This window comes from Ursus arctos, unplaced genomic scaffold (assembly GCF_023065955.2).
Source record: "Ursus arctos isolate Adak ecotype North America unplaced genomic scaffold, UrsArc2.0 scaffold_4, whole genome shotgun sequence".
NCBI classification, from domain to species: domain Eukaryota; kingdom Metazoa; phylum Chordata; class Mammalia; order Carnivora; family Ursidae; genus Ursus; species Ursus arctos.
The window spans coordinates 70,121,117-70,145,468 of NW_026623056.1; the positions used below are offsets into that span (position 1 = coordinate 70,121,117).

At 37.9% G+C, this 24,352-nt stretch overlaps 1 protein-coding gene and 1 pseudogene across 2 annotated transcripts in view; one reads left to right on the forward strand and one right to left on the reverse strand.

The window, feature by feature from the left end:
• The window catches only part of CXADR (CXADR Ig-like cell adhesion molecule), a 54,561-nt gene that overhangs the window by 28,441 nt on the left and 1,768 nt on the right, over positions 1–24,352 (forward strand). The window contains exons 4-7 of one of the 2 annotated variants that reach the window (XM_026482491.4): positions 4,298–4,453; positions 5,907–6,029; positions 6,570–6,708; positions 7,785–11,998. In XM_026482491.4, the coding sequence (XP_026338276.2) occupies positions 4,298–4,453; positions 5,907–6,029; positions 6,570–6,708; positions 7,785–8,049 (683 nt within the window). In that variant the 3' untranslated portion in view covers positions 8,050–11,998. Of the gene's footprint in view, positions 1–4,297; positions 4,454–5,906; positions 6,030–6,569; positions 6,709–7,784; positions 11,999–24,352 lie in introns of those variants that run through there. The other variant, XM_026482581.4, reaches the window with a different exon arrangement.
• Positions 1,281–1,567, reverse strand: LOC123001077 (60S ribosomal protein L37a-like; annotated as a pseudogene).

Sequence of the window (24,352 nt, forward strand, 5' to 3'; positions counted from 1 at the left end):
ACCAAAGGGATCACTACAGCACAAGGCAGCTCATATCCCAGAAGGAACCTGAGTCTGTAATAATGGTTGGCACATAATGTGACAGCAGCCGTGACTGGCATGCAGGAGAAATGTCCCGTTTTCATTAAACCTCACAACCCAGCATCTCATACCTCGGGATGGATAAGTGAGAAGCACTGACACGTAACTCCTTTTGTTACCTCTGTAAGGGATCACCTTCGCCTCATAAGCTGTGAATCCAGACCAGGGAGGGAGGAGGGGTTAAGTGGAGGGTAAGAGGAGAAAGGGAAGTGATTGCTGAGGGGCAGCGGGGATGAGTAATAACACTTTGATTTGAGAGGCCATGTCAGAGCTGGAGGAGAATTTCCTGTAGTGCTCTTTTCCATGTTTTCAGATGAGTCATGGCTGCTGCTGGGAGAAACTACCAGAATTTTCTCTTGAAAGTGACTGTTGGAAGGAAGCTTCTCTGTTAGCTTTACCTGAAAAATCTGCTTGGATAGTCCAGAGGAAAGATAAAATGAAGTGCCCTCTAGGGACCAGACTGAGTGTTGTTCCAGTGGAGCTCAGTTCCCTTGGAGGCCCTGCCTAATACCTTCATTCGCTTATGGGATATCTGGAGGAGATGCCACCATGGTGTTCACAGTAACGACGTTTATTCAGTGAACCCTGTGTGCTGTGTGGACATGAACTGGGATTACTGTTGGTTGTCTGGGTGTGAGGGGTGAAGTGTTACTATAGCTTGCCCCATTGCTGGAGCCTGCCCTTCTCTTTCAGATTTGCCAAAAGTTCATGTGGACGCAGCTCAAAAACAAAGGGAATTGATTGAGCACATCACTAGCACCTTCTGCCCCTGGACTTCTGAAAGGGCATATTATCGAGACTTTTTGATATAAACAGACTGGGTTGTCTTGAAGAGTAGAACAGCAGTTAATCGTTTCCTGGTTGTATACAGCGCAATCGCACGTGGGTAGCTTGGTGAACGCTGGCCCTGAGGGAATTGTTAAGGTGTTGGTAAAGGGCAGGGCATTTTTTTTTCCATTTTTTATTTTGAAATAGTTTCAAAATAAAAAAGTTTCCCTATTAGAACATGACTATTTTCCTCTCCATAAGTAAAAAAAAAAAAAATCTATCTATCTGTCTGTCTATCTATCTATCTTGGGACCCACTTTGAGACTATGCAAATATCTTCTCAAACTTTTGCCCATTGATTTCTTTGCATGATTTCGCCTGGAGTCAGGGTATTTTTTTGTTGCTCCATAACTTAACCCATTTATTACAGGCTAGCAGTGTTTCAAATGGTGGAGGCTTCTACTGGCTTTCAGTTCTTTCAGTCTTCCGATGGCCAACTTTACTGTGATGGTCCAGGCACCCTTGGCTACCAATTTCATGCAGGAACCACAATGCCAGATCCCCACAGCTCATCTTTTCATCTTGGTTTTGCCACAGTACAACAGGTGTACTTGGCATGCTGGCTTCTTTCAGGCTTCTTCACCATTTTCCTGAGGGAGGCACCATGACAGTTCCCATACTTAGCAACGATTCCGACCTTCTTGATGCATTTAGCCATGTCTCCCCAAACTAGGTCTGAGCCTAGAGAGCAGGGTATTTTCAACCAAGCAAAAATAGCATTCCTAGATGGATGATGTGATGATAAAGGTATATTCTGTCTCATAGAGGAATTCAGAGTGTTTCTCCCATAGACTGATAGAGGCCATTAGCGTGGAGGGGTGATGATGGAGTCTGTGTATGGAGTACAGCATTACTACACTGGCGGGATGCTGTCCAAGTATAAGTTGATGGACATCCACCTTGTCTTGAGAAGGACTGACCGTGCTAATGATCATGGAAGCAAGTGTTTTGAGGACAATGACCGGGTATCCTGGAACCCCAGGCCAAAGAAACATTAGAAGACAAGACTTTCATCTGTCTTCTTTTATAGTTTATATCTTTCTTTCAATTTAGGCAAGTGCCATGAATTAAGAGTTATCTTCCCTGTGGGTATAATGGTTGGGGTTGGCATTGGAGAGACTTGCACTTTCTCCTCCCATTGGAAGGCAAGTGGGCCCCTCCAGAGTGACACCCAGAAGCCAGTGTTGGTAACATCTTGTTCTCTTGTAAATGGCGTGTGTATCTTAAGCTTGGGGGGGGGGGGGGGGCTTGAATTTCCTCAGGAACCACTTTAAATAACTGTCCATTATTGGATATGTTTGGTTTATGGGCAAGGGATATTTTTAAGAAAAGATGATGGTTAGGGTTAGGACACTGTATTACCAATAGATTTTTGGTGTATGAAGCATTGCTTTAATATCTCACAATATCTCCTAATTTATGTAATGAAGGATTTATTTGGTAGTTTGAAGAAATGGAGAATAAAGCTCATTTCGTTGAAGATTCACAGGATGAAATACTTTGCAAAACCAATTTAAAAGTTTTTAATAGCTGTAGTCCCCAGGGCAACTGATCAATCTGAAAAAGAAACACATTTGCTTAGGAGAATCATCAGTGCAATAAAATGCATGTGTTCATCCTCTTTAAAAGGTACAGGCAGTAAGGGAGTGGAGAAATAAGATCAAATTTAAATATTATCAAGAAATGTGTGAAGAAGTGAGATCATGATTGACAACCTTTGTTAAAGATGCTCCCCAGTAATTCTCTTGGTCAACCTAGGAAAACAGTTTGAACGACTCTTACTGAGTTAAACATGCACTTACCAAATAGGATCCAGGAATTACCAAGAGAAAGGAAAACATGTATCAGTATTTATATGGTGTTGAAGCAGCATTTGTAGTAGCACAAAACTGTAAAGTCCATTAACATTCTTGCAGCAGTGAAAGAATAAAAGCCCATCCAGGACTGAAAGAATAAAAATTAGCTCAGAGTGAAAAAGAAGAAAGCAGTTCTGCTATTTATCAGACTGGGAAGACATGTGGTAACAACCAGCTGTTCGTAGGGAGCACTGTTCCTCCCAGGGTCGTGGAGCAGGAGTAAACTAGAGACGACTGTTGCTTCCCCAGTGATGACCCCATTTTGCACTACTCATCTTTTCTTGCGGTACTCCGTTGCTGAATGGCCCTCATCTCCAGTTTAATCCCTGCTTCTCCTAATCCTGCCTCAGAAACAGCATCTGATGTAGAACGGGGCCCACGCTGCTCTTTGACTATACTCAGAATCCTTCAGAATCCCTCCTCTGATGGTGACAGACTACACACCTGTTCCTGTTGAGTTTAGCTGATTTTTAACACTAGCCCCGAAACTGGAAACCGTGTTCATCAGTGGATGAACGGCTGAGCAAATTTATGTTCTCGTCCCTCAATAGGATGCAGCTCAGCATTATACAGTGAGCTGCTGATCTATTCAACTGCATGGACCAGTCTCAGAAGCCTTAAAGTGAATAAAAGGAGCAAGACCAGAAAAAAAAAAGTAAATGGGTATTATTCCATTTATATGACTCTAGAAGCAGCAGAACAAATCTATAGTGTGATAGAAATTTGATCAGTGGCTGCCTGGGACAAGGGTTATGGCATCAGATCTCAACGTGAGGGAAATTGCTTGGGAGAGGATGGGAGCCATGCTTAACACATTTGTTAAAAGTGATCATCCCACAAGATTCAGTTGTGTTGATTTTATTATATGCACATTGTGCCTTTATAAAGTTCAGCAGAAGAGTATGAAATGCCAATTCCAGTATTTGGAGTGGGTTACAAGGAATGGGCTTAGCAGCTGCTCTGAACAGTTACCTAGAGAGACCTGGAGTATAACCTCAGGTTTACCTTTTTATAACACTGCTTCCTGGATGATTTGGGGTAATGTACATGCAGAGTGTTAATTGGTCCTGTTATCAGCATTATTTATTATAAATCCCTCCGAATGGTGAGATAGCAGCGCTCAGAGGGATAGGACACGGCACAGACTCCCAGAGCGCTACCTCCATGTCAAGCACGGAGTAGAACAATAGGTAAGGATTGGAGGGAGGTGGAAACTTCCTAGAGTCTGAAGGGAGCCCCACCTGCACCATCCTTTCTTTTTTCAGATGTGCCCCTTGGAATGAAGGAGCACAGACCCCCCCCCCCCCCCCCCCCCCCCGCCCGAGATGCCGAAGCTCATTCATGCCTGCTTTGTGTTGCATAAAGCTGAGTAAACTGGTGCTGGTAACTTACTATAGTCTTTCAGTCTTGTCACCTCTGCACTCAGGACCACAGGATAATGAGTCAGTGGTTATGCAACATACTGTGTGTTTAATCCTTGCAAACATAAATTCTGTTCTCTTGTATAAAGTTACAACTTATTCTTTTCTCAGTTAAGCCTTCAGGTATAAGATGTTACGTTGATGGATCAGAAGAAATTGGAAATGACTTTAAACTAAAATGTGAACCTAAAGAAGGTTCACTTCCGTTAAATTATGAATGGCAGAAATTGTCCAACTCACAGAAACTGCCCACCTCATGGTTACCAGGTACTGGTGATATTACAATTTGTACTATATGCCATTGGTTTGGACTTAGTTCTAGTAGTGGGGGAGGAGGGTGTATGGTATATATATTTTGAAATGCCCAGATACCTTCTCTTTTCTGTACAAACAAGATTCCATGAGAATTAGTCAATGTTTTACAATAACAACTTAGCGTCCTGTCATGTTAATGAAAATATTTTTATAATCTCACTGCTTAGGGTATAATAGTTTCTTTGTTGTATATTTTTTAATTGATAGTAATACTGGTGGAAAATATTCACGATCATAATGTAGATAATGGCCTAGTTATAATAAAAGTAGGATCTTGAATGTCTTGCCTAGATTCATGTTGAAGTAGGATTTTTCTCCACCTCTTTCTTTTTTCAAACTAAGAGGCCAAACTTATATAACCCTTTCTGACTTTATGTTTCTTCCATCTGAGGGGATAAAATAGGTTTTGAAATCTTCCTGCTGCACCAAAGAGCCTTTGTGGGATGGAATTTTTTTGTTTTTTCAAGTAATCTCGATGCCCAGTGTGGGGCTCAGACTCCTCACACCCTGAGATCAAGAGTTTGCGTGTTCTACCAATTGAGTCAGTCAGGTGCCCCACTATTTTGTATAATCACCGTGGCTCTGCCTCAGCTGAGACTGTACCTGGCTCGGGCAGTTGTGGACACTGTCGCTTGTGATACAAGTGAACTGGAGGACAATTACGTTGGTCCTTGAACAACACAGGTTTGAACTATGTAGGTCCATTTATACATGGATTTTTTACAGGGTACTGTAAATGTATTTTCCTTATGATTTTCTTAGTAACATTTTCTTTCTAGCTTGCTCACTGTAAGAATATAGTATATAATACATACAACATACAGAACGTGTTAATCGGCTTTTAGGTTATTGTCAGGTTTCCAGTTAAGAGTAGGTAGGCTAATTAAAGTTGCACTTCGGGGGCACCTGGGTGGCTCAGGCAGTTGAGCGTCAGATTCTTGATTTCAGCTCAGGTGGTGATCTCAGGGTGGTGACATGGCGCTTCAGGCTCCAGGCTCAGTGGAGAGTCAGCTCGAGATTCTCTTTCCCCCTCTCCCTCTGCACCTCCCCCCCCCCACTCCGGCCACGTGTGCACACTTTCTCTCTCAAAATAAAGAATAAAATCTTTTTAAAAATTACAGTTACATTTCAGGGGAGTCAAAAGTTACACCCTGATCTTTAACTGTGCAGGGGATCAGAATCCTTACACACCTGCCCGCCCCCTGCCATTATTTAAAGAGTCAACTGTGTTTCTATTCTGGAGACAAGCGCATGTCTCTGTGGAAATTTGTTCTGTATCCAGCTTCAGTTTGTCTCACTTTTACCTGGATTGTCAAGCTTAATAGGGTTTGCCTTTACCAAAATCTTATCAATACAATATTGTAAAGATGGGTTTTGCCACATACTCCCCCTTTTTTCCCCATAGAAATGAATTCACCTGTTATATCTGTAAAAAATGCCTCTACTGAGTACTCTGGGACATACAGCTGTACCGTCACAAACAGAGTAGGCTCTGACCAGTGCCAGCTACGCCTGAATGTTGTCCCACGTAAGTACCTTCTTTCTGTTGTGATAACGTTGGTTTGTTGTCTTTATACAGCTTCCTTGGGTTCATTCAGCAAGTGTTTTTGAGGGCAAGGGGATGCTAACTTTGGCAAAGCACTCTGTGACTTGGTTATTAGCTATTCTGAGTCATGGAAAGGGAAAAAATATTATATTAATACAGCCTTCATTATTGTAAAAACATTAAGAAGGTAAGAGTTGTCAAATCGACTCTTGTATCATATTTAGCCATTATAACAAGTATAAGCTATTTAGAATATTCTCACATGCCAACCAAGATAGATAGCTGTGAATATTAAAATCTTTTAGTCTGATTTCATGATTTTGATGCTTGAAATAGATTATACAGTTCAGAAGAAAGTTCTTTCAGTGGATTTTCCCACTGGACCAAAAACTAACTAATTTGTCTTAAAGTTAATATATGCAATGAAATCATCCATCAGTGTGTATCCTTAACCTTCACTATGACTAGGTACAGATTTTTTTTTTTTACTATTAATTATTTTCTATTAACATCTTATTTTAGCTTCAAATAGAGCTGGAACAATTGCAGGAGCTATCGTAGGAATTTTGCTTGCTCTAGTGCTCATTGGTCTTATCGTCTTTTGCTGTCGTAAAAAGCGCAGAGAAGAAAAATATGAAAAGGAAGTTCATCATGATATCAGGTAATTAAGTGACACAAGAGTTGACTGAAATAAACTAGTTGTATTATGTCTCTAAAGCATGAGTTCTCTTAATCATGTGAAGCATTTACCCTATTAGAACTGGATAAAAGCTGTAGCTCTTCCCCTCAATACATTTGAAAACTTTTACTTGTCAAGTTCAAGTGTACGGAATCAACCAAACTCCGTTGTGCCCTGCCTCCAGCCCTAATTTTGAATTCTGTTTTAAGAGCTACTACTACAAAATGCTTGTCTTAAGACTGTCTACCTTCTCCCAGTGAAGTGCAGGCATGAAGTTTTCAAAAGCTGATATTGAGGTTTAGAAAGACCTGATAGTATCAAGTGACGTCGGTAGTTCATAGAGCTGTTGGTAATGTGATTTTATTTTTTAATATTCTAAACTAGTAGATCTTAACTAGAAGTGTGCATTGCATTATAGGAGTTTTAAAAATAACATATGACTTAAATAACATCCAGGAAATAAATTGACATTTGGTAGGTCTGGCTTGGGGTCTGGGCACTTGACTTCTTAAGCGGCACCGGAGGTAACTCAGGTATGTATCTTTGTTAGTGCTTGGTTTGAAAATTCTTATGCTTAAATTCTTAGCTTTTGCAAATTTAAATCCGCTAAGCTTTCAGCTAAGGTCTTAGAGAAGTAATTTTCATAACAAAAACGTTTTTCTATCTTTTTTTTTTTGGTAGAACTATTTCTACAGGTGTTAGTGCCTTATCAGCTATAATGTGTTGGCAGACTATAACTATAGATTATCTTGATCGGTGATAGTAGATTATGAAGAAGTTTGTTCTTTATAAGACAACATTATAGAATCAATTTTTTGTAAAAATTATACATTTTATTATGTATGAAGGTATATACTCTGTAAATGATAGATTTGGGACGAAGACACAGTTCATGACATTGTACCTTTTGTGATCGCTTGTGTGTGTGTGACACACACTTTCATTAATATGATCCTTAGAGGAGCCTTCCTCACCCATATCCATTTTTCATTGCTTGCATAATTGTAGGTTTTTAGAAACTTGTTCTTTGAACTTGTGTTGGGATCTTTGTTTTCTAGGGAAGACGTGCCTCCTCCCAAGAGCCGTACGTCCACCGCCAGAAGCTACATCGGCAGCAATCACTCATCCCTGGGCTCCATGTCTCCCTCCAACATGGAAGGATATTCCAAGACTCAGTATAACCAAGTACCAAGCGAAGACTTTGAACGTACTCCTCAGAGTCCCACTCTCCCACCTGCTAAGGTAGCTGCCCCTAATCTAAGTAGGATGGGAGCGGTGCCTGTGATGATTCCAGCACAGAGCAAGGACGGGTCTATAGTATAGAAGCTGCGTACTTTCCTCTGTGCTTTTCCATGTTTCTTTTCTCCTCTTCAAATAGGAAGACTGTTCTGTTCTAAATTCTGCTACCAGCCTCAAAATATATCAAGAAGTTAACCGGAAACCAAAAATTATACTTAAAAAGTTTTGTTTGGTTACTGAAATAGTGAAGGCATTGAAGTTACTAAAGACAGATTCACCAACTGAAAAAAGATTTCCTTTAAGAGATTGATTTGCTTTCTAATTATCAATACTTAAGGTATAGCACTTTGAATATGAAATCCTGGTGAAGAAATTGGTGAACTTACATGCACCCTAAGTTGATACTTGAATCATGTGAAAGTGGTACTCCCTATTTTCTACCATTATTTTTAGGTTGCCTTTCTCAATTAATTTATGATCCAGTGTCCCCTCTAAATTGGTAAAGAAACATTCATAGCAAAAATACTTATGACACATCTATGTTTGTTCTTTTTATAGCTTCTTTGGAAGCTTATTTAAATATGAGTTTGAGATATCTCTAATAACATAGAAAACACTACAGTGTTCTAGAAATTACTAGTTTTACTTCCGAATCATTCGTAAACCTTGTCTATGAAATGATTTCTAACTATTTAATTGATAGACTGCTATAGGCAACAGGGACGTAGTAAGCTCTTTTATGTGCTAAAATAAAGGAGCTTATCTCTGATTCATTTAGAACATTTGCTGCCAGCTACACACAGCAGTGATAGTAGTTAGTGGTGCAGTAGTGAATATGGGTTTTGTTGATGAGTGATCGGATGCCTTGAGGCCTATGGCCGTCCTCAGAACAATGACCAGTCAGAACAAGGATGGAATATTTTGCAGTTCCCAATGAAATACTAGCCCTTGAAGTGATATTTTTCTAATATGAAAAATTATGACTTTATTATTTGACAGTTATAGTTTGAAATCCCCCAATTATTGGTTCCGATTTTAAAAACATTTTTTCCCTGGTTGGTTCAGTGTTTTGGGGGTGGGGTTGTGTTGGTGTTGCTTAGTATATGTTCTAGAAACATGTAATCCTAAATTTACCCATTTGAATGCAATTCCTGGAGGATATTTTCTTCATAGACTCAGAATGATGAAATATGTTTTAGGTTAGTAGGTGTCCTCCATCGATTCTGTATTTCAGACTTGGGAGGATGTACAGCTGCTATTGTATGGCCAACATGTCTTTGTATAGTTGCAGAAAATCAAGATGAGCTTTGAAAAGAGTGAGTCTTAGTTTTGTGAAAGTGATTTATTCTTTAAAAAAAAAAAAAAAAAAAAAGAAACGAAAGGAAAAGGAGTAAAAGATATACTCCTAACTGCCAAATGTGTTAAATACTGTTGTAGTAGAAGAAAGTGAGTTTATTGTATTTCCCTTAAGATTGTGAGGGAGTGTGGATATAGTAAATGAGCCAACAGTTTCTTTATAGTAAATAAGGTTTGCAATAAATTATTTCACTACCTATAAAACCTTTTCCCTAGATTTTGGTAGGGAGTTGGTTCCTGTCGATCTCTTTGGGTGCTGTGGTGGTAAATGCTACATTATAAATTAATGTTCGTATGAATTTGAGATTAGGCAGCATATTGTGTATACTTTTTAATGCTGAACTTAAGCTGAATGTCTGTGTAATGGATTAGTGTATAGTTTTATATATTTCGAAGCATTTTTTAGTAGGTTTTTAACCTTATATAATATTGCTTTTATACTTGTGTTAACATTTTCATCTGTGCCTTTGGGTAATTTTAATTTTTATTATGAATTTCTGGTGCCTATGAGCTAGCTATCACCTGAAAGGTGCTTAGAGGTGAAGGTACTGTTCCTAAAAACACATCACTGTGACACCTTTCTCTTTTCATACTTTTAGACTCTTGCCTCCTCTTCCCTGTTCTTTTTGGATGCAGCTTAAAGATTGTCATTCGTAAAGATTTTAAAATTTCAACATCCCCAGCACTCTCTGTGTTTATGATTTTATGACAGTAGCTATTTTTGAATGCCAGACGTTTGGCCTGTTTTATATGATAAAATTTATAAGATAGTATAAGAATAAATAACAGATCACAAACTTGAATAATAAAAGCATTTGGTCCTTCCCAGCCCTAGTTTTCGTACAGTGAAGATTATGTTGTCCAGTCAAAGTAGGAGCTACTGTAGGAGGTGGACATGCCCACATCTCTAGTCTAGGATTGGGCTCTAAGTAATCAGACTCTCCCGGAAGTGCTTCCAGGTCCATACCGCTTACAGCCTGAGAACAGAGCTTGTAAAAACATGGCTTGTGTGAGGACAGAGTTCAGTTTTAGACTTACTTCTCCAGCTGTTCTCATTGTAAATTTCAGCTGATCCAAAAGTCAGATCACAGGTACTGATAACTTCCCAAATAATTCTCTGTGATAATTCAGTTGAACTAGAAAATTTGTTCTAGAATAACTTAGTAATCATCAAGCAATTCAACCAAATCTGGTTATTCAAGCATTACCATGAGAAAGCTGCTCCAGAACGACATTGCATCTTTGAGGAGAATCCCTTTGATTCTACTTGACACCTAAGAGACTTGATACCATCTTTTTGAGTTACGCAGGATCATTTGAAAAGAAATGATACTGGAGAATATGAGTTCTGTGCTTGGAATATGTACTTTACTGGTGTTCTTTTTTTTATTGGCAGTCTTACCAGTATTCCCCTCTTCGAGAACCCCCAGTATTTCTTACCAATTACACTGACCAGTTATTCAGGCAAATAACTTTCTTTAAATTTGGGCTGTCTGTTGTGGAGTAGTTACAATGGAAACACAGCCTGAGTATGTCTTGGGAGGGGTTCATTGAAGAAATGCAATTAGATTATGGATATGAATAAATACCTGATTTTGTTAAAATGGTAAGTTTTAAGATCGAGTTCTGGAAATTTGGAGCAAGTGAAGGGGAGTAAACATTTTGATTAAATATAGAAAGAACTCATTGCATGAAGTTGGATTATCAAGTTCTGTAATGTATGGCTTCTTAAAATAACTATTCTGTCTTTTGTGTGTATGCGGCATGTAAATTTGAAGTTATATGAATGTTTAAGGTTTTTTCCTAATCTCTTCATCTCCACAGTGTTTAGGGCTGTCAGATGCCTTATTCCAGTGTGAATAGAAAAAACAAACATTTTATGTGGTGAATGCTTTGATGTGTCATGTTAAGGAGTAGTTTGTAGAAAATGTTGGCACAACTTTAACTTTTTAGTGGCTTGTGACATTATATATATGTACATATATCTTTATAATATTCTTGTGTTTGGTAGTATAAATGTTCTGGGCAAGTTTTAATATTTCAAATGCCTTTAGATAGTCTTGCAATAGAGGCAACACATTCTGCAGTTGGAGTTTTTACTCGTTTGCCTATTTTGACACTAAAAAAGGTCCATAACTGAGCACAAATTCTACAATGTTACAGAAGTAAGGAAAAATAATAAATAAACTTGTGAATTGTGGTTCTGTTTACCTTATAGATGGTAACATCAGCAAGTAATTTCTTCATCTAATCTCTTACTATTATTTAAAATTGAGTTTTAAAAAAACACCCTAATTTTTAAAAGTATGGTGACTCTGAGTTGGATTGGTCGTGAATACTAAAAGCTCCAGTCAAGGAAGAACTCTGTTTTCTGCTAACTTAATGACATAAGTGTTAAGAGAACCACAGTTTACTCACTTTTCTCATTCCTAACTGTGAACTTTTGTGATAAATACACTTGTACTACTGAGAAAAAATATTTTGACACTTCCCATATGCAAGTAGAGAATTGATAAGTGTCAGTTTCAAAAATGATTTTGTATTTAAAGTTTCTGGCTTGCATATCCAATGGTGCAGATTTTAAAATTTATAAGAACAAAATTTGTTTTAAAAAAACCAAAAACTTGCTCTAGTTTTGTGACCTTGTGTACTTTTGAAATAAAATCAAGAAAGCAGTTTTCTGCCTCATGGTGTGGCTTCATTGTGCCTTTTTAAAAATGTCTACTTTATAAAAACTTCAATATGCTGTTCCTCAGGGTTTCCTTTTTTCCTCCCCTCCTTGCATCCTTTGTTAAACAGAATAAAGATCAAACTATCACACATCAATGAAAACATGTCCGACATACTTATATTTCCCCACTCCTGTGCATTGTATGACACCAAATAACATAATATTTGGGGTTGAAGCCTCCACAAAGTTTTGTGATCAGTTCACAATTTATAGCATAAACCCAAATTTGAGTTCTTAAAGAGTAGCATTGAATACATAAACATCTAGTTATGGTTTAAAGCTGTTTTCGTTGATTCTAAAGAATGATTTCAGAAAAGAAAACCATGAGGTAGTAAAACCTTTGTAAGAAGACGTGTTTAGGACTGTTTTGTTGTAATCGTTTTTCCGTCTCAGTACTTCGAGAGCATTTGGGCTGGGTAGTCCTTTGTTGTGAGGGACTGTCCTGTGCACTCCGGCGTGTCGAGCAGCATCCCTGCCTTCTTCCTTCCTCCCCAAGATGCGACGATCAAAAATGTCTCCAAACATTGCCACATGTCCACCAGGATGGAGGGCAAGATTACTGCAGTTGAGAACCACTGGTTTATACGAAGGTGAAATTTTCTACTCAGAGATTAAGAGGATAGGCTTTGTAATCAGACGTGTCTAAATTCTGCTTATTACTAAATGCTTTCCTTAGCTTCACTTTCCTGCTGTTTAAAATGGGGATAAAAATACTACATCATGGGGGGTGCTGGATGGTTCTAAAGAGAGAATTGATACCATAATGAAAATTCGGTGCATTTGTTCCTGAGAACTGGGATGCTGACAGTGATACACAGATTTTCAGAGAATCAAGATTACAATAAAATATGCTGAGTAGAAACTACTGAGTGTAATTTAATGCCTTTAATTTAGACCATATTTTAACCTTGTAGCTCTAAAGGCCAGATCATATTTCTAGTTAATTAAGTACCAAACGGCAAAACTGATAAAATTGAGATAAAATTGAATATAAAGTAATCTGTGTTTAAATAAAAATGGCCTAGCATTAAGCCTAAGGCATAATCAGATGTAATTTCTAATGTAATAAAGGCAATAGTGAAAAGATCATGAAGCCAATCCTAGGAACCCGGCTCAGTTTTTTGTGCTGGTATTTCTGAAATCTAAATCAAATGTGATGTGGTGTTTTGTTACTTAAGTGATTTTTCTAAATTTGATAACTATTTATAGAAAAAGTTGTTGCAGGAAAAAAAAATTCTAGAGTTAATGAAGAACCAAGACATAAATTTCAGGATAAGGTCCTTGATCCATTGGTTAGCTTCTCGTCTCGCTACTGAGCTGTGAAAATTCTAACTAATGGAAAATGAGGGGGGTGGGAGAAGATGCAGGAAATCAGAAGTAAAAACCAACGCCAGTCTCCAACAACCCATCATGATCTTGACTATCTTCCTTGTGTCCGTGTCCCCTAATCCACTAAGTCATAGTGGATTGGTTTTCTTAAAATGTAAATATGATCGTATTAAAAACCAGATCATCTTAACCTGATAAAAAAGATCGTGTCGCTACAGTTTATTTTCTCCACACCTCCAGGTGCACCTCTATGCAGTGGCCATGCTCAATAGCTAAGGGCCACAGTTTCATACCTTTGTGAGTGCAATTTCTTAAGCCAGAGAACAGCCCCGCCTTGCTTACCTGCCCTGCAAGTGTAAGTTGAGTCATTTTTCCTGATTTGCACCCCTGCCCCTCACTTTAAATTAGGGGTGCATCTGGGCTCTCAGTATTGTCAGTATAGGTCTTTTAGGGCCCAAATCCTTTGAATTCCAATTGTTAATATGCTCTTTTACAAGTTTGAAGTGGATTTACTCACCTCTATCCTCAGTGCCTAACTCTGACTTGCGTTATTGCTCAGTAAATGCTGAGTGCATTTTTAGAAAGGAAACTGTGAGCAGTTGGGGCAAGTTTGCATCAATTTGGTATGTTTCATATGTTCTGCAAGACAGCTGCCCTGGTCGCTTCCAAAAAGACCGTGTCTGGAGAGAAAGGGTGAGTGACTATGTGTGGGGAGAGGAAAGTGCACGTGGCCTAAAAAATTAACTTGCACGGGGGCACCTGGGTGGCTCAGTCGGTTAAGTGTCAGGCTCTTGGTTTCGGCTCAGGTCATGATCTCACAGCCGTTGTGGGATTGAGCCCCGTGTCCGGCTCTGCGTTCAGTGCAAAAGCTGCTTCAGATTCTTTCTCCTTCCCCCTCTGCCCCTCCCATCTCTCTCTCTCTCTAAGAAATAAAATCTTTTTTAAAAAGTTAGCTTGCACAAATACAGAAGGAGGTGACCTGATTGAATAGGAGTAAACACAAAAACAAACCTAATTATAAAAACATGGGGAAGCGGAGAAGCATTTTAGAAGTAAACTTGTAAAATCCTCCTGAGAGATGTTGAGTAGTCTAGAGTGAAGTTAGTGACCGTTTTCTCTCCAGGGTTGTTTTGATAATTACCTATGGGAACCTCTGAATTGTTCAGGGAACCCTTTGCAGATGACTGGTTTCCAGATGACTGGTTTCCATGCTAAGTTGTTAATGGTGGAATATTTTTGTCTCGGGCTTCACAAACTCCCGGAAATACCTGAGTACGCCTTTAGAGAGGCCAAAACGTGCTTAAATATTGTTGCCTACTTGTGGTATACTAACATTTCTTGGTATCAGAATTTAAGGAGATCTACTTAGTTAACTAAAATACCATTTCTTAGAAGATTTTAATCCCCCCCCAAAGAATGTCAACTGTTTTCAAGTCTTTTAAAATAGTCTTCTGAAATGACTAATCATTTATCATTAATTTCTATGTATAATTGTGTTAGTTTGCTAGGGCTGCTGTAACAAAGTACCAGAAACTGGGTGGCTTAAACAAATGTATTGTCTCGTGTCCTGGAGGCTAGATGTCTGAGATTTACGTGTTGGCAACATTGGCCCCTTCAGATTGCTGTCAGGGGAGGATCTGCCCAGGCCACTCTCCTTGGTTTGTAGGTGGCTGTCTTCTCTTTGTGTCTCTTTGTGTCCCCTTTCCTCTATAGGTATCTCTTTCTCTGTCCTAACTTTGCTTTTTTATAAGGACACCAATCCCACTGGATTAGGGCCCACCCCGATGACCTGATTTTAACTACAAGGTTCTATTTCCAAATAAAGTTGTATTCTGGGGTACTAGAGATTAGGACTCCAGCCTAGTTTTGAGGGCACACAATTCAACCCACATCAGTAATGATGATTGGAAATTATGAAGAACTAATAAAACAGTGAAAGTTGGCATGGAGCACATACCCAGAGAGTTTCTTTGCCTAACTCTTAGTGGTGTAATAAAAATATCAGCACCTAAATAACGATGTCAACAGAGTTATTTAATGGTTGTCCGTCTCCCCCATTACCTCCCCCAGAAGTGTGCTATCTTTATTTCAAATACGAGTGACCATATGTGCTGTTAACCTCCTATCTGTTTGTCACGTGAAAAAGTAGTTGATGATGTGCTTACGGATTTGTCTTTTCTTAGGAATCTTGCTGACAAGATGAAACTTTCTCTGGGGAAATAGTTTTTAACCTCAGGAAGACATGAAGAGGTGATACTGACCACTTTAGGAAAAATAAAATAAAAAACAAAAAACACCTGATTGTGGAAGCAGATAGATGGCCATTGCTCTGCAGTCACCTATGATCTACACAAGAGTTGATTAAAACTCTTCATTTCCAGGTTAATTTTCTTAAAGTATTTAGGCTCACTGTTTTGCTCAAAAGCTTTCCTGGACAACCTCTAACTTAAAAATTCAAACTCTAGCCTGATTTTAGACTCTCACAAGTGGCCTTACACTACCACACTTCTGTGCTTACGCTTGCATATACATGTTTTGTTTTTTAAATAAAGTTTTATACGAAATTTTTAATTTAACAAATGTCCTCAGATTATTCTGTATCTCTTATCTTTTATGTATCCACCTACCTAAAACCTTTGTCTTCAAAACTATATGTTGCATCATAGTGATACACTGTAACTTAACCAGTCTCCAACTGAGGGCCATTTAAATTGATACCATCCTTTTGATATATAATGAGTAAAATTACAAGCAGTATATTTGTATATACATAATTTTACAAATGTACAACTATGTCCTTAAGGTAAATGTCTAGAAGAGGAGGTGCTAAGTAAATAATATTCTGATAGCTGTTATTAAAATACCTTCTTGTTACAGCAGCTTGTGCTTGCAGCAGACGAGAGTGCTTATCTTCCCCCAAATCCTCACCCATATGCTTAATCCAACTTTTTGATCTTTCCTGATTTCTGAAAGAAATTATCTCATGGTTTAAAATTCTGTTTCTATTTATTCACTTGATTATCTTTTCCTGTGTTTAAAAGCCCTTTGTACTTTTGAGAAATGTGTTCATATGCTTTGGTCATTTCTCTTTTGTATTGCCATTTTGCTAATTTGGAGGAGCTCTTAAATATTAATAAAATTAGCCCTTTGTGATATGATTTTTTTTTTTTTTTTTTGCCAGGTTACCCTTTCTCTTTCACTCTGTTTATGGTCTTACCCTTTTCTGATCATGTAATCCTAACCCTTCCTAGGAAAACCGTCCTCCTGGTTCAACCCTACTTCTCCCTTCTTAAAATTGCACCCTCAGAGGAAGCTGAGGGTCACTTGTCCTTCCACGTATTTCTCCTCTCCTTAAGCAGATGGCAGGCCTTTCAAAGGTGGAACATCTTTACATCCAAATGATCAACGTGTAGATTCTCAGTAATCTCTATCAATGATGATAATTGCAGCAGCTCTGGCTGTGTTCGCATCAAATTATTGCCACACATACCCCATCACAGTGTGTTGTTTTCCTCAGTTTATCTGTAGTTTCTTCAAGTAGCTGGTGTTTGGGCTCATAGCAATTTCATAGAATCAGCACAAACTACATTAATGAAGAAAATGAGTTATCTTGCACTTGGAAAGAAGAGCTGCCTAGGCCACGTGTTAGGTCAGCTGTCACACACTATGCCAAGTTGAATGTTGGCTACTGGCACTGCGCTCTTTTAATGTTGCTAAGTAGGACATTCGCCCTCTCACGTAGTCCCAGAAGTGTCAACAGTGAGAACATTTCTAGGGAACAGTAGAATGACCTTGCAGTTTTGGTTTTTTTTTTTAAGATTTACTTAATTCATTTTAGAAGAGAGTGCGCATGAAGAGGTGGGGAGAGTAGAGGGAGAGGGAAGCCCAATGCAGGGCTCGACCTCACAACCCTGAGATCATGACCTGAGCCGAAATCAAGAGTCGGACCCTTAACCGACTGAGCCACCTAGGTGCCCCGACCTTGCAAATTCTAAGAGGAGAGTTGATACAGAAGATAACGACTGATTTGGAACATGGTGGAAAATCAGTCCTCTGACATTGTCTCCACTAGTCTTTTTTTTTTTAATAATTTTTATTTTGTTATATTAGTCACCATACAGTACATCCCCAGTTTTTTTTGTTTTTGTTTTTTTTAAGATTTTATTTATTTATTTGACAGAGATAGAGACAGCCAGCGAGAGAGGGAACACAAGCAGGGGGAGTGGGAGAGGAAGAAGCAGGCTCCTAGCGGAGGAGCCTGATGTGGGGCTCGATCCCATAACGCCGGGATCATGCCCTGAGCCGAAGGCAGACGCTCAACCGCTATGCCACCCAGGCGCCCCCATCCCCAGTTGTTGATGCAATGTTCCATGATTCATTATTTGTGTATAACACCCAGTGCACCATGCAATACGTGCCCTCCTTAATACCCATCACCGGCCTATCCCAATCCCCCACCCCCTCCCCTCTGAAGCCCTCAGTTTGTTTCCCAGAGTCCACAGTCTCTCATGGTTCATTCCCCCTTCTGTTTATCCCCTTCCCTTCCTTCTCCTACCGATCTTCCTATTTCTTATGTTCCATAAATGAGTGAAACCATATGATAATTGTCTTTCTCTGCTTGACTTATTTCACTTAGCATAATCTCCTCCAGTCCCGTCCATGTTGTTGCAAATGTTGTGTAATCATTCTTTCTGATGGCTGAATAATATTCCATTGTATATATGGACCACATCTTCTTAATCCAGTCATCTGTTGAAGGGCATCTCGGCTCCTTCCACAATTTAGCTATTGTGGACAATGCTGCTATGAACATTGGGGTGCATATGGCCCTTTTCTTCACTATGTCTGTATCTTTGGGGTAAATACCCAGTAGTGCAATTGCTGGATCATAGGGTAGCTCAATTTTTAACTTTTTAAGGGACCTCCACACTGTTTTCCAAAGTGGCTATACCAACTTGCATTCCCACCAACAGTATAAGTGGGATCCCCTTTCTCCAGATCCTCTCCAACATTTGTTGTTTCCTGCCTTGTCAATTTTTGCCATTCTAACTGGTGTAAGGTGGTATCTCAAGGTGGTTTTGATTTGAATTTCCCTGTTGGCTAATGATTTTGAATATTTTTTCATGTGTTTTGATCTAACAAGGAGGGGACCTTTTATGTGTCACAGAAACAACAGAACACAAAATTAAATAATTACATGGAATATAATCTGCTTTGCCAACTTAAAGATACTGTGTGCTATGCCCAGGACAGGTTAAAGATACACAATATAGTAGCCAACAGGGCTGTTAGCATGTTTATGTAGTTTTGATTTAAACTTTTTGCAATCTGGGCAAAAGATTTGTGATTTAGTTAAGAAAATTGACAGGCAGCTTTAAGTTTTGTAAAAATAAAACAACCCAAAATATCCATAGGCTACATTATCTAGTTCAATATCATTTTATGAAAAAAATCAAGATTCAGAAAGATTTCGATTCCCCCAGGCCACATAGTGAGGAATAAAATCCAGGTCACCTGACTCTTGGTCTAGTATTTTTCTAAGAACCTTCAGTTCTTGGCAGTCTGGGCCCTGTGAGAACCATATGAAGGGAAAGAAAAAGGGAAGTTAGAGTGTGTGGCTCTCCCTCTCATCTCTCACTGCTCCCAGCAACACCAACCAGGCAGAAGGCCAGTGGAAAAGAGCAGACTCTGGCCTAATGAGGGCTTTCTGTTCCTTCCTAAACACAGTCACGGTGCCCAGGGCACACTGAGCATTGACAGCTGCGCTCTTCTCCCAGATGGAGTGATGCTCCTGCTGGGGGTTATGACTAGCGTGCACACAGTTTGGTACCAAGCCCATTTATGCTAATGTTACATTGCTGATTACATAATTTAAGTAAATTGCACATACCAGCTGTACTAGATATGGTGAAGACAACTTACCAAAGGAGATGATTCTGCTGGCACATAGCTTCAAAGTATGCTTTCATTCGACTACAAAGAAACTAGACTTTAAATTAGGATCAATATATTATGGATGTAGGTTATGAGAAAAAGAAAACAACTCCTAGCAATAGGCCCATATTTTTTAAGATTTTATTTGAGAGAGAGAGAGAGCACCAGCCGGGGTGGAGGGGGAGGGGCAGAGGGAGAGGGAGAAGCAGGCTCCCCGCTGAGCAGGGAGCCCAGTGTGGGGGGCCTCAATCCCAGGACTCCGGGATCATGACCTGAATGGAAGGCAGATGCTTAACCGACTGAGCCATCCAGGTGCCCCGCAATAGACCCATATTCTAAGAAAAATTCCTAACTACATAAATTTGGTGACTGAAAGTGTACTGATACATTTTAAACATTTTAAAATATATAAGAGATACATAATTTTTAATGGTTTTCCAGTTAAAACTTTTGATTGGCATGCCTAATTGTGTCAGGGGAGAGGGATTTTGTTGTAAATCTGCGTGCCAAATCCCTGTCAGATTCTGTATTTTAACTTTTTGTGTATTCCCTCCCAGATTTCACAGTATCAAGCATCACAAATGGTATCTTCAAAATTATTTACCAAAGGGTCTTACTAGCTATCAATATCAGATTTTAAATATAGTCTGCCTTATCACTGGGAAACATGAAGTAGTCAGATTTCACTTAGGTGATAAAACTAAATTTCACATTTTTCATGTTCCAGTCATTTTAGACAAATTTCAAAATTTTAATACTTTCATTTTTAATCAGTAAATTTAATTTCACTTCTTTAGAAGTGTTTGATGATTTATAAGATGCAAAACTTTTTTTTCTATTGAATTTAGTGAAACAATCACATTGGCTTCTTACTAATTTAACTCTAAAAAAATTATCATCTGTACATTTCCTATATGAATTCAGAAAGCTGGCAGTTCTGCTACATGATCAAGTTGTCCTTTTTTTTTTTTCTCTCTCCCTAAATTAAGCTCTAGGCCAAAGGTGGGGGGTTGAACTCAGCACCCAGAGATCAAGAGTTACAGGATCCACCAACTAAGCCAGCCAGGTGCCCTTCAACTTGTCCATTTATTTCTAAACTTGAAAGGAATACTCCCCTACACCCAACCCCACTCCAGCAAAGGTAGTATATATTTAGATACATGACTGAAGACATTTCCAAGAGAGATCTGTAGCTTAATATCTAATGATAAAGATCGTTTGAGTCACATACATATGAATACCATGCAACTACTTTTAAAAACCATGTTTTAGAAAAAAAATCAAAGACATAAGAAAATGTTTCACATTTTCAAACTGTGTGACCATAAAATGAATATATTTCATAATACAACAGTATAGGAGTATATAAAGTAAAAGCTCCTTTTTTAAAAACATTCCCATCTACTAAAATATTAACAGTGGTTATCTCTGCTGGAGTGATTACAGGTGATTAATAATCTTTCTCTGTGTTTTTAGGGTTTTTTTCCCCTAAATGTCTATTACTTTTGTTAACAGAAAAATAATTATAGAATTATTTAGCAGAAAAATAATTTCTCTAATAGAGAAATGTTGTGCAGATTAAGTATGGCGTACTTAGAGTTCCCCATTACCAATGACAATTCTACATGTAGATCCATAGGAAAAGCAGTGGTTTAACTTAAAAAAACTTAAAAACTTAAAAAAATTAAAAAACAAAACCGTAGCCACTAATGCTTTTCATGGAAAAGGTAGATTAACTACAAATACAGTCTTCTCTAAATTGGAAAAGAATATCTGATGCCCTCTTGTGGCCAATAATTTTAATAAGGTAGTTTATTCCTTTTCATTCGTATCAGTCCACAAGAGAATAACACAAAAATATCTATTCTATTGCTTTCTAAATGACAAAAAATGCTCACATAGTATTCTTAACAGTTTGTCTATCTTCCCAACATGTGTCCTGGAGTTATATTACCAGGGTTTGAAGCCCTGATAATTTAGGTCACCTGGGCAATGGGCAACTTACTCGAATACTCTCTAGACAGTTTCCTCATGTGTAAGATGACAATAGTAAAATGTACATAGGTTTATCTTAGAATGGAAGGGACTTACTGGTAGTACCTGTCACACAATATGGTGAACATCTTCCCACATGAATAGACACAAATCATTCTTTTACTGGTCTCATGTTCTTATATGGTATGAGTGAATTATAATATAATCTTTTATTATGACAAATGAGGCTGCATCAATTGTACATTTTTATACATTTGCAAAAGTATTTCCATAGGGTATCTTCTAAGTATAGAATTTGAATTATGGGGGTTAAGAGAATATATGCATTAAAAAACATTGACAGTATCAAATTGTCTTCCACAAAAATGCAAACCACAATCTTTCCAATGTTTGTCAATTTGTTAGGTGAAAATGGTATTTCATGGCTTCAACTTATATTTCCCTTGTCATTAGTATGCCATTAGCACATCTTCTGTATTTAGCCATTTGCATCTCTTTATATTTATTTAGCTCTGCTAAATAATTATACGTAGAAGCTTTTCATAGTCTCAGAATAGTAATTAATTTTCTTTTAAACATGCTGTGGAAATTTTCTCTTTGGAGTTTAACTTTATGCCTTTGATATGCAGCTTACTTTTTAATTCCAAACCACCAACGTTCCTGTTAAAATTGGGAAAAGTTTCCTAAGCTAAAGTTAGTAAATATCTCCCTTCATATTTTCTATCAGTACTTTTACAGTTCCATAATGAACATTTTATCTTTAATCTATTTGGAATGTAGTTTTATAGCTTTGGGTAGGAATTTAATTTAAAAAAATGCATACAGGGGCGCCTGGGTGGCACAGCGGCTGAGTGTCTGCCTTCGGCTCAGGGCGTGATCCCGGCGCTATGGGATCGAGCCCCACATCAGGCTCCTCCGCTATGAGCCTGCTTCTTCCTCTCTCACTCCCTCTGCTTCTGTTCCCTCTCCCATTGGCTGTCTCTATCTCTGTCGAATAAATAAATAAAATCTTTAATAAATAAATAAATGCATACAGGAGTGCCTGGCTGGCTCAGTCAGAGAAGCATGTGACTTGATCCTGGGGTCGTGAGTTCGAGCCCCATGGTGTCTGTAGAGATTATTAAAAAAAAAAAGAAAGACTTAGGGGCACCTGGTTAAGGTCGGTTAAGCATCAGTTGGTTAAGCGTCTGCCTTCAGCTCGGGTCATGATCCCAGGATCTGCCAGGAGCCTGCTTCTCCCTCTCCCTCTCCTCTACTTGTGCTCGCTCTCTCTCAAATAAAATCTTTAAAAAAATAAGTTAAAAAAATTTTAAAAAATTTTAAAATGCACAGCCAAATAGTTCACTATTAATTTTTTATTAGTGAATTTTTTTCAACTTGAAAAGTCACATTCACCATACGTTAAACTTTTGTTTCTGGTTGTGCACTTGTAATTCTGTTTCATTGTTCATTGTTCAGTCCTATGTTATACTTTTGAGTATACACTGAGAAATCATGTAAAAGGAAGAATATTCCCTGTCCCTTGTTCTTTAAAAAAAAAAAATCTTGGTTATTTTTGAGAACTATTCTTCCGTGTAAACTTAAAATCAGGGATTCATGTTCCATTACAATTTTATCAGAATTTTAATTATGATTTATATTGACTTCATATATTAACTTGAAGTGAAGTTTCCATAATGTTGAGTCAATTTAGAAATACAGCATATTCTTCTAGTTGGTTCTTTTTCTTTTTGTAAATTTTTATAAATTTTTCTCCATTTGATTCACTTTCTGTTGTTACAGTTTATTTCCAGGTATTTAGAACTCTTTCTTAGGGGTTCTCTCCCATTTAGCACTATTTTAAATTTTTCTTATGAAATTAATATTATTTACATATAACTGGGAACAGTGGAGGAAAGTATATAATGCTACCACTCTATTACAAGCATTTATTATTTTGGAATATTTCCTTCTAGACACAGTATGATCAACAAACAAAATTTTTAGCCACACTGTGATCCTTTAATTCAGAAAGGTAATACACTGCCCATGAAACATACATGCAATTTGGTTATCAATGATATATTTGTATTTGCTAAAAATAAAACCACCAAACTTGTCTTAAATTAAGTGCTCATAAAAAATGTTTTATCTCTCTGCCCTCAAGTTACAAAGTAATAATGCTCAGTATAAAAGTCTAAAGACTGAAATGTACAATCTAGAAAAATAAAGTTCTCTGTTTCTGATCCCTTCCCCTGCCTCTAAGAACACTAGCTACTGTCAATTTGGTATTTATTTTCTAGACAATTTTTGGCACCATCATAGAAATATTTTTCATCTCCCACTTGCAGTATTTCCCCAATTTGCAACATTTTATTCCCTGTCATTACAATTTTTTTTGGTAGCTATATGGTATTTTCCATAGTATTTTTTTGAGTAGATGTTCAGATTTTACCTGTTTACTTGTTGTTGGCTACTTGGATTTTTGTTGTTTTTGCCACTCACAATTTTGCAATTTAGCTTTCGGTTATCTTGGGCATTTTTTAATGTCTCTGAGAGTCCTTACCTAAATTGGGATAATAATGGTGCCTACCTCATGGGGTTATTATGAGGATTAAATGAGTTACTGGCACATAGATATAAAAAATTTTAAAACTTATTTAATGTTATCTATAAAATGGATAGAACAGCTACTCTGGCAAGGTAAATGCACATGATAGTGTTTAAGTTTTGCTTCTTTTCAATCATCAAATAAGAAATCACTTTAACAGTGACAGTTGAGAAGTCAACATAAATGCTTTATTAATCTTAGACTGAAATGTCTGCTTAAAAGTTAAATATATTAAGATAAATATTACACTAAAAAAACAGAAATAAGTACTTTAGTATTGATAGAATAGAACTTACCAAAAGAATTTGTATTTTTTACCTTTTAAAATTCTCATGTCCAAGTTTAATCTGTGAATTTAGAACTTTGCAGTTACACCTACAAATACAAGATTGAGAATTAAAACAAATTACCATCATTCAGTCACAAACCAGTTCTGTTTGAAACAGCCTGAA